The sequence below is a fragment of the Stenella coeruleoalba genome (genome assembly GCF_951394435.1).
Source record: "Stenella coeruleoalba genome assembly, chromosome: 10".
Lineage (NCBI taxonomy): Eukaryota > Metazoa > Chordata > Mammalia > Artiodactyla > Delphinidae > Stenella > Stenella coeruleoalba.
This window is the reverse complement of record NC_137156.1, coordinates 33509548-33524715: the sequence shown is the minus strand read 5'-3', so window position 1 is coordinate 33524715 and position 15168 is coordinate 33509548. Positions and strand designations below refer to the sequence as shown.

At 49.8% G+C, this 15168-nt stretch overlaps 1 protein-coding gene across 1 annotated transcript in view; it reads left to right on the top strand.

The window, feature by feature from the left end:
• The window catches only part of PTK7 (protein tyrosine kinase 7 (inactive)), a 60478-nt gene extending 48077 nt beyond the window's left edge, over positions 1-12401 (top strand). Inside the window, exons 16-20 of the mRNA XM_079934379.1 lie at positions 549-781; positions 1682-1762; positions 9410-9561; positions 10321-10499; positions 10993-12401. Of these exons, the coding sequence (XP_079790505.1) occupies positions 549-781; positions 1682-1762; positions 9410-9561; positions 10321-10499; positions 10993-11153 (806 nt within the window). The 3' untranslated portion in view covers positions 11154-12401. The remainder of the gene's footprint in view (positions 1-548; positions 782-1681; positions 1763-9409; positions 9562-10320; positions 10500-10992) is intronic.
• The last annotated feature ends 2767 nt before the right edge of the window (positions 12402-15168 follow it).

The following is a 15168-nucleotide window of genomic DNA, read 5'->3' as shown; positions in this document are numbered from 1 at the left end:
CTCTGGAGTCCCTGAGGCCCAGAACATCAGAAATGGAGGGAGCTTTGGAGAGGCCCGGTCCAGTGTGTCCCCCACCTGTTGTCCACACCCCACCTCCACAGATTTTGTCATTCCTGTGTATTATTCACTTGATGTTTTATTTAGATTGACTCTCCCTCACCTTTAAAAGGAAATCAACTAAAGTTAGCTTTGTTTTAGGAATGACTCTGAAAGTTACGGATCTGTGCTAGTTAAATGTTTTCTGAGCATAGATTAGAATGTAGAACTAAGATCTATTTATGGTGAATGACCTAAAATTCTCATACAGACCACCCTCTAGAAAGTACCATTAATCTGACCCCTTTATTTCACTGTTAGCAACTGCCAGGCCCAGGGCAGAAGGGGAAGTGGTTTGCTCAGGGTCACCCACACAGCTGGGGCCACCGCCCGGTCCAGGTGGGTGGAGCAGAGAGACTCCCTGCTGTGTGACACAGGCCAGGTGCCTCCCAAGTCAGGGGCTTTCTCTGCTCGGGGGAAGGCTGCTGGCCGACTCAGACGTGTGCCCGCAGGGAAGAGCGAGTTTGGGGAGGTGTTCCTGGCAAAGGCGCAGGGCTTGGAAGAGGGGGTGCCAGAGACCCTGGTGCTTGTGAAGAGCCTGCAGAGCCGGGACGAGCAGCAGCAGCTGGACTTCCGGAGGGAGTTCGAGATGTTTGGGAAGCTGAACCACGCCAACGTGGTGAGGCTGCTGGGACTGTGCCGGGAGGCCGAGCCCCACTACATGGTGCTGGAGTATGTGGACCTGGTATGCTGCTGGCCGGGGCCCTGCTTGTCTCGGGCTGGGCAGTGCTCTGACCTGGGGGGTGGGGGGCACCGTGGGAACCTGCTGTCACCACCTTGAGATGCTCAGCCTCCTGTCCCCCCAGCTCTCCGACACCCACCTTTCGTTGACCCGCACCCCGTCTGCCAGCCCCAGGTCTGGGGGTGAGACCCAGGTTCTTCCGGCTTCTCCCTCTGCCCGCTGCTCAGAAACTGGCTTTCCTTCTTTCCCTGCAGCCCGCACCACTTGAGGGACAGTGTTAACCCAGCCACTAGCCTTCTCTTTCCACCCTGCTTGGCATGCCCAGCTCCACCCCTCACCCTTCATTCCCTCGCCCATCTAGGCCTAATCCCCTTGGTCTTCGAGCTGCTGCTTGTCAAACTCCCCAGCTCGGGGCAGGAAGGGGGCAGAGTGACCCTCGTCTTTCTGTTAGCGAGTGCTCGTGAGCACTTTGTGCATGTTTTTGCCGCTGGTGTCCCCTCTTCGTTATGTCTGGAGGACACAGCCTTCCTGTCTGGGGTCCGTGAAGACCCCGTGAGGACGGAGGGTTGGGGGCTGTGGGGTTTTCCTCTCCTGGCTCCCTCAGGGCAGGGGCTTCCTCACCTGCCCATCTGGGGCCTCCCCTGAGGGCCGCAATGACCGTCCTCCTCCCTTTCCGACGTGAGAGCTTCTAGGAGGCACTTCCTATAGTTTTTAATTCCCACTGGACACTCCCCATGGGAGGGGTCTGGGCTGGGGATTGGGCGTTCAGGTCAGAGCTCCTCAACCCCCCCACCCACCCACCATCCCCCCGGGGGCGGGTACCTTGTGAGCACCTGCTGGGTTGGATGCTTTGGAGATACCGGCTGGACTCTGACTTGACAGGGACGCTTGGCTTTTCCTCAGGGAGACCTCAAACAGTTCCTGAGGATTTCCAAGAGCAAGGATGAAAAGTTGAAGTCGCAGCCCCTCAGCACGAAGCAGAAGGTGAGGACGGGGGCGGGTCGAGGCCCCCAAGGTGGGCCAGGACCTGGGGCGGTTACCTAACAGCAGTGCACTGGTTGAAGGCATCCTGTGGGCCAGGCCCCGTGTAAGTACTTACCTCAGCGATCACGGTGATCCTCTGCGATACATGTCGCTGTCCGAGTTGTGGGTGAAGACGCCAAGGTTTAGAGAGATTAGGTGACTTGTCCCAGTCATGGAGCCTGTGAGTGCCTTTGTGTGGCCATGTTGCTTTCGGAGAGAAGAGCTGCCCTTCACCTTGGCCGCTGGAGCAGGACTTCTGTCGCCTGCCTTGGACGCTGAGCTGGAGGAGCAGCAGGCAGCCTGGGCGTCTAGGGGCCTTCGGGGCTGGGCGTGGCCCTGAGCGTGTTGCTTCATCCTCCGCGTGTGAACTGGCCTCCTGACATGGTGCCCCTGCCTCCATCTCCGAGAATCCACACGATTGTCTGCTATGGCTGTATGTGGAAAGCCACAGGACAGGACGTGCTTCTCCAGCTGGGTGGGATGTCAGGACCCCAGAGCTCACAAATCAGGGCACGCGTGGAGCCAGTGAATCTGGCATGATGGGCCCTTGGGGATCCAAATTGAGACTGTGCCTGTCCTTGGGGCACTTAGGATCTAGTGGGAGAGCTTGGGTAAGTGAGTATGGCGCGTGCCTTACAGACTTCAGGTAAGACACAGAAAGCAAGTGAGAGACATAAAATAAGAGACGTTGAAGACATCCACGTCCTTTAGGTGGACAGAGAGTGTGGTTAACAAAGAAGGTCTCCTGGTAGAGAAAGGCATTCGAGTTCAAGTCTCAAGGACAAGAAGTAGGTGAATGGTGGGAAGAAGAGGAGTTTAGGTATGTTGCTTTGGCTGGGACAGGGGCGTAGGCAGGTGACGGGAAGTTATTTCCATCACGTGATCCGAGGGACTCTCTTTGGCTGAGAGCCGTCACCACTGTTGCTGAAGATCTCTCCACACTTTTTTGCCCAAGTGTCTTGAACTTGATGGGGAAAATGCAGTAAGTTGGGTTTCATACTCTCCAAGGACAATATTCTGCATTGGATGGTGGGGGAAGGGCATTGCTTTAAAAAAAAATTGGAGGTTTATGGACCGTACCTCAGACTTGCGGAATCTGTGAGAGTGGGGTCTGAGGATCTGCATTTTTTTTTTTTTTTTTTTTTGCGGTATGCGGGCCTCTTACTGTTGTGGCCTCTCCCATTGGGGAGCAGAGGCTCCAGATGCGCAGGCTCAGCGGCCATGGCTCACGGGCCCAGCCGCTCCACGGCATGTGGGCTCTTCCCGGACCGGGGCACGAACCCGTGTCCCCTGTATCGGCAGGCAGACTCTCAACCACTGCGCCACCAGGGCAGCCCGGATCCGTATTTTTTAAACAAGCTCTCCAGCTGATTCTTAAGCTCATTAAGGTTTAAGGAGCCCAGGAGTAGCATAGTGGCTTTGTAATGGTTTTGGTTAAAGTCCCCTGTAAGAAATGCATTTTAGGGCTTCCCTGGTGTCGCAGTGGTTAAGAATCCTCCTGCCAATGCAGGGGACATGGGTTTGTGCCCTGGTCCAGGAAGATCCTACATGCCACAGAGCAACTAAGCCCGTATACCACAACTACCGAGCCTGTGCTCTAGAGCCCGCAAGCCACAACTACTAAAGCCCTTGTGCCTAGAGCCTGTGCTCCGCAACCAGAGAAGCCACCACAATGAGAAGCCCGCACACCGCAACAAAGAGTGGCCCCTGCTCGCCGCAACTAGAGAAAGCCCGCACACAGCAACGAAGACTCCAACGCAGCCAAAAATAATAAATAAATTTATTTTAAAAAATGCATTTTACATCATGGCCCAGCAAACACACACATACACACACACACAACTAAAATTAATCTTTCACAACCCTGTATTTGATGCACTTAATATTTCCTATCCTATCCTTTTTTTTTTTTAACCCACTAAATTGGTTTTCAGACCCATATGGGTCTCGATCAGTAGTTTGAAAAACACTTCTTTTGGGGGATTCCATGAAAATGAAAATTCTTAGGAAAGCTATATTAAAATTTGTAGATGCTTTCTGGCGCTAATAATTTAGTGAGCTGCTGTGCCACTTTATATTCCTAGGGTTCTGGGGGAATAGAAGGAGAAAACGTTCAGGTTTTTTTTTTTTTTTTTTTTTTTTTTTTTTGCGGTACGCGGGCCTCTCACTGGCGTGGCCTCTCCCGTTGCGGAGCACAGGCTCCGGACGCGCAGGCTCAGCGGCCATGGCTCATGGGCCCAGCCACTCCGCGGCATGTGGGATCTTCCCGGACTGGGGCACAAACCCTTGTCCCCTGTATTGGCAGGCGGTCTCTCAACCACTGCGCCACCAGGGAAGCCCAACGTTCAGTTTTTAAAGGGAGGTGGAGTGGTAAGCAGGGTGCTCCCTGGCCAGCTAGAGCTGGAATGAGGGTGCTGTGCCTGGACGGGGAGGAGCCTCAGGAGGATTCCAGGGTAGCTGTGGGATCGTGATAGCAATCAAAGACACAGGCCCTGGGTGGTGGCATAATTGTAGGTGATGCTTGTTAGAGTAGCTGATAAGATAATGGAGATGTTGAAGTTGGAGCACTGTAACCTGTGATTTCTCCATGGATCACCTGCAAGCTAATGATGGGACCAGGAGCAGGGGCCGCTTAGCACACCTGGTGGACAACGCTTTGCTTTAAGCAGTCAGATGCCGGATAGGAAGCAGCAGCCTGTTTGGGAAGAGCAGGGAAGCATCACGGTGGCTTAGCCAGAACTTGGGCGAGCCCCCAGGGTGTTAAAGTTGGAAAGGAGGGGTGGATCTGGTCTTTACCAAACTGCAGGTGTTTATAACAGCATTTGAAAATTAATCCCGTGGCCATCTGATGGCGGCTTGCCCAGCAGTAAGGAAACACTTAACTGGCTTGGGTTAACAGAATTCCCTTTTACTGTCCTCGCTTAGCCAGTATTTCCAGAAGCACTGCTTCTCTGGAAAGATAGCAAGTTAGTCACTGGGCCAAGACCTCTGTCTTCTGTTCCCATGACTAGCAGCAGATTGTTTAGCTTGTGAGCCAGAGCAGAGAGGGCAGGCTGAGGGGAAAGCCAAGTCTGATGAGGGCTTGTTACAAAATCCTTTGTCTGCCCCTTACGGACAACGGGGCAAGGCTGGACAATGCCCTGGTGTTTCGTTTTTTTTTTTTTTTGCGGTAGGCGGACCTCTCACTGTTGTGGCCTCGCCCGTTGTGGAGCACAGGCTCCGGACGCGCAGGCTCAGCGGCCATGGCTCACGGGCCCAGCCGCTCCGCGGCACGTGGGATCTTCCCAGACTGGGGCACGAACCCACGTCCCCTGCATCGGCAGGCGGACTCCCAACCACTGCGCCACCAGGGAAGCCCGTGGCTTCACTTTTGATAAAGAAAATGCACCAAAAAGATGAGATTTCCCCTAACTCTTGGTAGTGGCCCGCGTTCAGCCCGTCTGCATATGCAGTGTCAGTCGATATGTTGGATATGTAATGGGTCCAGACTGGTTGTGGTTGGGATCAGTGCTGCCTAATAGAACTGAATAGAATAGGTGGTGGAAACATTCCATACCTGTGCTGTCCAGTGCAGTGGTCACCAGCCCCACGTGGCTACTGAGCACTTAGCATGTGGCTAGAGAGACGGAGGAGCTGAGTTTTTTATTTTATTAAGTTTTAATTAACTGAAATAGCCACACGGGTCTAGGGGGCTACTGTTTTGGACAGCGCAGGTGTAGACCATTGTTTTTAAACTTTTTTTGACTGAGACCCACAGTAGCAAAAAAAAGAAAAAGAAAAGAGAGCACATTTTACATCACAATGCAACACAGACGTGCATATTTATTTATTTATTTTAAATATTCTAAAGTATCACTTTTTTAAAATTAATTTATTTATTTTTGGTTGCGTTGGGTCTTTGTTGCTGCGTGCGGGCTTTTCTCTAGTTGTGACGAGTGGTGGCTGTTCTTCATTGCGGTGCACGGGCTTCTCATTGCGGTGGCTTCTCTAGTTGCAGAGCACAGGCTCTAGGCGCACGGGCTCCAGTAGTTGTGGCACGTGGGCTCAGTAGTTGTGGCTCGCGGGCTCTAGAGCGCAGGCTCAGTAGTTGTGGCACACGGACTTAGTTGCTCCTCGGCATGTGGGATCTTCCCGGAGCAGGGCTTGAGCCGTTGTCCCCTGCATTAGCAGGTGGATTCTTAACCACTGCGCCACCAGGGAAGTCCCAGACGTGTATATTTAAAAAATGAAAAAAGTTCCATGAATGATAGTTATCCTTACCACGTGTGATACACTCTGATATTTTCTATTCCTTTAAAAAAAAAATGCTGGTTAAGATTCACTAAATGGGTTTTATGCCATACTAGTAGGTTGTGACCACAATTAGCAACTCTCCAGTGGAGGCAGTGGGGCCTGCAGGGATCTCACTGGTCAGAGCACACAGACTGAGAAGATCTGTTTTTGGAGTGACCCCTCTCCCAGTGTTTGGACTCAGCTCCTCTCCTGGCCTTTCCGTGACCCTGGGAGCCAGGCCGGTGAAGCTGCTTGGAGCCAGCCAGGGATGCCGAAGGGCCAGTCCACAGCCAGCACCCCACCCCTGGGGTCACTGATGGCAGACAGCCCTTCCTGTGCCCCCATCCACAGTGAGGTGACCGAGGAAAGGCGGCTGCAGTGTTGAGGAAAGAGCCAGGCTTTGGCATTCGGCTGGGACTGTGGGCAAAGCTGAGGAGGAGCCCACCTCACAGAGAGCAAGAAGGGGAGCGGCTAGCTTGGCTCAGGGCCCGGGCACACAGTAGGTGCACAACAAGTGTTCCCACCCCCTTCTCTCTGACTGCTTGGTCTCCTCCTTGCCCTGGGTAATGTGGGAGCAGCCCTTCTACCACTCACATTCACCTTTGTTCCTTTTTGAACTTCAGGGACATAGAATCAGATAAACCGTAATCTTGGTTAATCGGTGACATACTGTCATTGGTCCACACATAGGCTGCTTTTACTTACTTATTGTTATTTTTTTAATCTTTTTATTGACTTGTGTATGTATGTGTGTATGTTTGTTTCACTTTGATATTTCAAACTTAAAAGACTGTAAGAATGGTTCAAGGAGCTCCTACAAACCCTTTAGCCAGATTCAGTTGTTTACGTTTTGCCCCATTTGCTTTATTGTTCTCTGTGTCTGTATATTATTATTATTATGCATTTTTCTGAACCATTGGAGGTTAGAGGCCGACTTCTGACCTTTTGCAATCAGATGTGTGGCAAATGATACCTTGTCAGGTCTTGATTAGTATTTTCTTGGTCACCCATGATACTGGTCCTTAGCCACGTTTGTCTCTCCGTGATTTAGTATGTGGTGGGTGGCTTCTCCCTTATGGATCCTGAAAGTGAGTCTGTGTGCTGGAAGAAATACACAGCTGGCCAGTAACTTGTTAAATAACCTTCCACGCGGACCTCTTTGCATTTCTGTTTGCCTTGTTTTTATACACAAGGAAATGCTACATGTCCTGTGTCCCTTGGTGTTGCTCCCAAGGATTGGATAAGGTGACAGAGGCATAGGGACCATTGGTCTTTACAGGCACTCTCCTGGTGCTCCGATTTTACCTCTGTTTGGCATGGCTCACCTTCCCCCAATTGGTGACACCCTTCTGCAGGTACAATTCTTACCTCCCTTCTAGACTGCCCTCTCACCAGGAGCCCAGTCTTGCCATCCCTGTCATATTCCATCAGCACCCAATTGTATGTGGTGTATAGTAGATGCTCAGTTGATATTCGTTCAGTGCATTGGTGTATATTTTTTAAATGTTAATATTTCTTAATTATAATTACACTTAATATGTTATATAATGTATTATATGTAATACATTCACATGGCTCAAAAACTTTTAAAAGGTGTCAGTGAAAAATCTCCCCAACTGTCTTAAACTTTGGAAAATAGTATTGCATTGTTTTGTAATGCTAGAGCTACTCACAGTCCATGACCCCCCACAAGGTATCTTAGAGAAACTCATGCATATATACACTCATAAGAACATTCATAACAGCACTGTTTTTTTTTTTAAAGAGGGAGGGAGGGAGGAAGGGAGGGAGGAAGAGAGAGGTCATGCTCTTATTTACTTATTTATTTATTTATTTAGTTGTGCCGGGTCTTAGTTGTGGCCGGTGGGCTCCTTAATTGTGGCTGGTGGGCTCCTTAGTTGAGGCTTGCCAGCTCCTTAGTTGAGGCTTGCCAGCTCCTTAGTTGTGGCACGTGGGCTCCTTAGTTGTGGCATGCATGTAGGATCTAGTTCCCTGACCAGGGATCGAACCTGGGCCCCCTGCATTGGGAGCTCGGAGTCTAACCACTGTGCCACCAGGGAAGTACCCAGTACTGTTCTTTTTTTTTTTTTTTAATTTTATTTTTGGCTGCGTTGGGTCTTCGTTGCTGCACGCGGGCTTTTCTCTGGTTGTGGTGAGCGGGGGCTACTCTTCGTTGCGGTGCGTGGGTTTCTCATTGTGGTGGGTTCTCTTGTTGTGGAGCACGGGCTCTAGGCGCTTCAGTAGTTGTGGCACGTGGGCTCAGTAGTTGCCCAGCACTGTTCTTAATAGTGAAAATCTGGCAGGGGGTGGGGGGAAACAAATTTCCACTGACATTAGAAGGAATAAATTATGATGTGTTTATGATGAGAAAGAACTCAGTACAATGATATCCCAAAAAAAGGATGAACCTTGCAATGTTAAGTGACAGAATCAAGGCACAAAGGAATATACGTATTTGTATGATTGCAGCCTTATCTGGCTCTAAAACAGGCAAAATGGAATTGTATTGTTTGTTTAGGAACATACGCATCAGCGGTAAAACTGTAAAGAACAGACAAGACATTATTTTCATACAAGTCAGGATAGTGATTACCTCTTGAGGAGAGAGGAGAATTTGTGATGGGGAAGGAGCCAGTGAGGAGCTTCTGGGGGCCTATCATTGGTTTCTTTTTTTAACTTGGTGACTGTTACCTGGGTGTGGGCGTTATAGTTATTCGTGAAAGTAGACATATTTTATGAACTTTTCTATATGTAGTTCACACCAAAATGTAAACCAAAAGTTTCCCTACCTTTTCTCTCTGGCCTCCAGCTACCCTTCTCAGAGGCAACCTGTGTGTGTGTGTGTGTGTGTGTGTGTGTGTGTGTGTCTCTATCTACCTTCGCTCACACATATATTTTATATATAGATATATATGATTGTTTATTTTGTTTTTTATGAAATGCAACTAGTAGAAAATATGTAGCTTTGAAGTAAAAAAAAAAAGGAGCAGCCCATAAAGATGTGAGCTATACTTACTGCCCAGTTATTTTTCACTCAGCAGATGGTCACTATGTGGTCTCCCCACCCCACCTGCCACTCACTCAATCTAGCACCTGCTGTGCATGGGCGTGGGGCCGAAAACTTTATTTCATTCAATTCAGTTCTCCAACAACCCAGGAGGCGCAGGTCCTGTTATTCCCATTTTACAGAGAAGGGAACAGGCTGTTGTGCCTTTGTTTTGGGGCTTCCTTCAGCATCACATTAATGGTGCTGAGACCCCACCAAGAGCTGTGTCAAGGGCGGTCCGCCAGTACCCCAGTCCTGATGTGCTCTCACAGCCCCCTTTCTCGTTCCAGGTGGCTCTGTGTACCCAAGTGGCCCTGGGAATGGAGCACCTGTCCAACAACCGCTTTGTGCACAAGGACCTGGCCGCTCGAAACTGCCTGGTCAGCGCTCAGAGACAGGTGAAGGTGTCGGCCCTGGGGCTCAGCAAGGACGTGTACAACAGGTAGGGGGCACAGGTGGAGTGGGCGAGGGGCAGAGGGCAGACACAGCTGGTGGGGGGGTGGGAAAGGGCTTAGTCCAAAGGCATCCCAGCCAGTGGACCACAGCTCCCTCATCTTACACATTTTCTCTAGTGATAAAACAATTATAAACCTTTTTCAAAAGTAACTAGTCACACTTTATGTGGTTTTCTATAGAATTTAACTATTCATATGGTTCTCTCTGTAACTTCCTGAACTCAGTAGTTATTTTTAAGGCTAAGACTTAAAGCTCAGCACCCGTAGCCAGAGATCGCGCTGGAATATGCATTACCTGGTGCCTCCGGGAGCTTCCCCTCGAGTCATCCCAGTTTTGACTCACCCTGGTTTGTCTGACCGTTGCTTTAGTCATGATTGGGTTATCACTACTAAAGCTCTTTAAGATTTCTTTCCATTTAACGTGTTGATTTTTCACACTTTTAAACTAATATAGAAAGTATGTACGATTATTAGCTTTTAAATATTGACATTAGGCGAAGTCTGATTCTTAAGGGAATTTTTTAACCGTCAGACCCCATGTGGATGCCTCCAGGTTTCATCCAGTATACAACCCCCCCACCCCACCCCTTGCTAAGCAAAAACGTTTCCAATTTCCCTGAATGCCTTGATACAGAAAATCTGGGCTGTAGCTTGGGTATGAGACCCAGACCTGGGATGAGGTGGGGATCCCAGGCTGTGCCCCTCACCCCCCTACCCCCATGCCTGTGTGTCCTCTTGTCCCACAGTGAGTACTACCACTTCCGCCAGGCCTGGGTGCCGCTGCGCTGGATGTCCCCTGAGGCCATCCTGGAGGGCGACTTCTCCACCAAGTCTGATGTCTGGGCCTTCGGTGTGCTGATGTGGGAAGTGTTCACTCACGGGGAAATGCCCCACGGAGGGCAGGCAGACGACGAAGTGCTGGCAGGTAGGCAGCTCTGTTTCCGAGAGACAGTTCCAGATGTTCTCTAGGTGGAGAGCTTGCTCAGGGTCCCGGGGCCAGTTCAGCCCCCGCCCTCCTCTCTCAGGGCTGGTATCAGCACGTACGTGGATATGGCCACTCCACTTGTTAGATTACCGAAATACCTTCATACTGGTTGGTAAATAGCCCTTGTCCCCAGTGTTCACTCCAGCTACTCTGGTGCCTGCCTATTGACCCCACTTCAGCCCCTGTGTATTGGCTGCTTCTTGTGCTGCTTGGACCCTGCCCCCGCCAGCCAGAGAGAGCTGGGATCAGGGGAGTCCTCCCCTTTGCTTGCAAGATGCTTTCTATAAACTCCCTGAATCCTTGCTCATCCACACTGGCCAGCGTCCCTCAGAGTCTCCCTCACGTGGCTGCCTGTGGGAACTGCAGGCTCCACAGAGTATTGGACAGGTGGTTAAATATTTTGACTAACCCTCTTCCCACCGTCTTTCTGCAGACTTGCAGGCTGGGAAGGCCAGACTCCCGCAGCCTGAGGGCTGCCCTTCCAAACTCTACCGGCTGATGCAGCGCTGCTGGGCCCTCAGCCCCAAGGACCGGCCCTCCTTCAGCGAGATCGCCAACACCCTGGGAGACAACCCCGCGGATAACAAGCCGTGAGGAGGGAGCCCAGGCAGGCTGTGCCTCAGGATGGCGTGGGCAGGGGAGGACCTCCTGAGGGGTGCCCACAGCATGATGGGCAAGATCCTGGTCCTCTCGGGCCCTAGGGGCCCCGCCCGGGCACCACAGGCACTGCTGAGGTCAGGCAGGGCCTGGGCTTTCTTCCTCTTCCTCACTCTCAGCCCTTGGGGAGGCTGATTTGGACCCAGACTGGGTGACTGGGGCTTTGGGCTGGGCAGCTTTCTCTACCACCCCTTCCCCCATCAGGGGCAGTGTGGGTGCCTCAGGTAAACCCAATTTCTGGCCTGGGTCTCCTCCCTTCCACCAGGTCCAGTTCTGCCACTCACCTGCCAACTTCATCGGGGGAGGGCTAGGCTGGAGGTGAGCTGGCTTCAAGGGGATTTCCTTAATATACTCAAGTCCTGGATTGTTCTGGCCTCTGGGGACCACTGTGGGGTCTGCACTAGGATCATGGAGGACCCAGCCAGCGAGTCCCCCCCCACCCCCACCCCCGCCATGGACATGTGCACGCTGACCCAGACCTGCGCCTCCTACCCACCCTTCTCTCCTTTTCTCATCCTAAGTGCCTGGCAGATGAAGGAGTTTTCAGGAGCTTTTGACACTATATAACCCGCCCTTTTTGTATGCACCGTGGGCGGCTTTTGTATGTAATTGCAGTGTGGGGTGGGAGGGCATGGGACGTAGGGGTGGGTCCTGGAGGAGATGGGACAGTGGGCCACCCCTGCCTCACACCTTTATTGTTGTTGTTGTTGTTTGTTTGTTTGTTTTGGTTTTTTTTTTACACTCGCTGCTCTCAATAAAGAAGCCTTTTTTACAACCTGCTTCTGATGCTCATTCCCTACTTTTTGCCCATAAATGATGTGCCTTCTTCCCTCGCTTATCGGAAGGAGCCATGTGCCTTCCCGGAGTCTTGGGGGGTGCTTGGGCAGGGATAACTGGCAGACACTGGTCCTTCTCTCTGGTTTGTGGAGCAGTTGAATACTTTTTTTTTTTTTTGGCCACACTGCGTGGCTTGCGGGGTCTTAGTTCCCCAACCAGGGATTGAATCCGGGCCACAGCAGTGAAAACATGGAGTCCTAACCACTGGACTGACAGGGAGTTTCCTCCTGGGGAAGTTGAGAATGTGGGCTCAGAGGAGGTGAAGCCACCTCTTGTTCATGTGACCCTGTGTTGCTCTTTGATGCCAACTAATTATTCTCTGCTGGCTGGCCTGGTACTCACACTCAGGTATTGAGCGTAGAAGTGTGAGGAGGGAACTAGTTAGAGTGGGATTGGAGAAGGAGTTAGTGACAGATTCAGGTCTCTGAATCCCTTTTAAGACTCTAGGAAGGTGATGGAGGAGATAAGGCTGAGCAGAGATGCGCTTAATGCCTCACTGCTCCAGGGCTTTCAGCCCTCAGCTGGTTTGATTCCTGCCTCTTCATTACCTAGACCTTGTGTCATCAGTTACACTCTACCGTATCGTAACTTCAGCATGGTTCCCCATCCTAAAGAGATAAGTCCTGACCTCTGGAATTGCCCTAGTTCCTTCTTTTCCTCACCAAATTTCTCAGTAATGAAAAGAACAGCTTTTATTAAATACTTGCTCTGTACCAGTCACTTTGCTAAGCACTTAGCATGCATTATCTTATTGAACTTCTGTGACCACTCTGTTAGCCAGATATTATTGTTCCCATTTCACAGATTAGGAAACCAAGGCTCAGGGAGGTCAGGTAGTTTCCCTAAGGTTAAATGGTAAGTGAGCCACTGTTGTAGATATACAGTGTGGTACATCCCTCAGGTGTGTTGGAGTGTAAAAAAACAAAAACAAAAACAAGAAAAACCCATAAGAACAATATCTCTAGAGCAGTGCTTTTCAAATTGTGGGTTGTAACCATCATTTTAAAAATATGAAACAATAAAAAACTATCTGAGTACATTGTATACCTCATGGGTAAGTATTGTTTTACAAAATTTTGTTTATTATATTTGATATGTGTTTGGGTATGTTAGCTTATGTCAACTATGGGGGTGGTGCTGCGGCATAAAAACCCCAAATCTCACAACAACAATTTATTTTTCTCACAGATCTGCAAGTTGGTGAGGTTTGGCTGATCTTGGCTGGACTTAGCTGAGTTCAGGCGGGCTTGGCACCAGGTGGTAGGTCTGGTTTGGGTCTACTCTGCCCCCAGAGCATGCTCCCATGCAGTAGCAGGAGCACAAGAAGTCCCGCCAGATCATGCCAGCACATTTAAAAGCGTCGGTCTATTAACATTTTATCAGCCAAAGCAAGTCACATGTCAAAACCCAACATCAGCACTAGTAGGATGTGACTGCAAAGGATGTGGATATCTTATTCCAACACAGGGTGTAAAAATGGGATACAATAATTGAATTCACTCGATGTTGTGATGTAAAAATTATTTCCTCCTGTGGGATGCACTCAGAAGTACTGGGAAGGCAGTACTGTAGAAGGTCATTTATCACTAAGCCTCTTCTTAGAGGCATCAAGGAAGATGCCTGGTCTTCCTTGACCACTCTGCAGTGGCTAACACTGCTGGCCACATCTGCCTTTTCAAATTCTCCTCTCTTGCCTTTGGTGATGGTACGCCGTATCCACCTTCTCTGACCAGGCCTTCTCCATCCCTGGTTGTGGCTTCCTTCTTCTGCCTGCCCCAGAGATGGCTGTTCCACTGGCTTCTGTCCTTGGCCTTCCTCTCTCGACATTCTCACCCTCAGGAATCTCATCTTACCTCATGTGACTTTAACTGGCCCTTTAGTGTGGACAGTTCCCAAAGCATTAGCTCCAGTTCCAGCCTCTACCTCAAGCTTCAGACTCACGCTCCCCTTTTTCTACAGGACATTTCTCTCTACCTGTTTCCCTGGGCCCAAACTGAACTTACCTCTCTCCCAAACCTGTTCTTTAAGCCAAGTTCCCTGTTCCCATTATTGGTGGAGAATAGTCACCCTTACTTAGAATCTCAACCCATCATGAGCCCTCTTCTCTGTGCACCCCCTTCCCATGCAGGCCATCACCAAGATCCATTTATTCTACCTCTGCCCTGTTTCTATCTTTGGTTAATTAATTAATTAATTAATTTTGGCTGTGTTGGGTCTTCGTTTCTGTGCGAGGGCTTTCTCTAGTTGTGGCAAGCGGGGGCCACTCTTCATCGCAGTGTGCGGGCCTCTCACTGTCGCGGCCTCTCTTGTTGCGGAGCACAAGCTCCAGACGCACAGGCTCAGTAGTTGTGGCTCACGGGCCTAGTTGCTCCGCAGCATGTGGGATCCTCCCAGACCAGGGCCCAAACCCGTGTTCCCTGCATTGGCAGGCAGATTCTCAACCACTGCGCCACCAGGGAAGCCCTTTGCTTAATTTTAAGAGAAAAATTTTCACATAGAAGTAATACTACTGATCATGGAAGAAGTCAAGTGGTATAGACTTGCATAAAGCAAAAAATACATTCCTCTAGAAGGAACACACCCAAGCTCATTCTACAAGACCACTATCACCCTGATACCAAAACCAGACAAAGATTTCACAAAAAAAGAAAATTACAGGCCAACATCACTGATGAACATAGACACAAAAATCCTCAACAAAATACTAGCAAACAGAATCCAGCAACACATTAAAAGAATCATATACCATGATCAAGTGGGATTTATCCAAGGGATGCAAGGATTCTTCAATATACGCAAATCAATCAATGTGATACACCATATTAACAAATTGAAGAATAAAAACCATGTGATCATCTCAATAGATGCAGAAAAAGCTTTTGACAAAATTTAACACCGTTTTATGATTAAAAACTCTCCAGATAGTGGACACAGAGGGAAACTACCTCAACATAATAAAGGCCATATATGACAAACCTACAGCAAACATCATTCTCAAAGGTGAAAAACTGAAAGCATTTCCTCTGAGATCAGGAACAAGACAAGAATGTCCACTCTTGCCACTATTATTCCACATAGTTCTGGAAGTCCTAGCCATGGCAATCAGAGAAGAAAA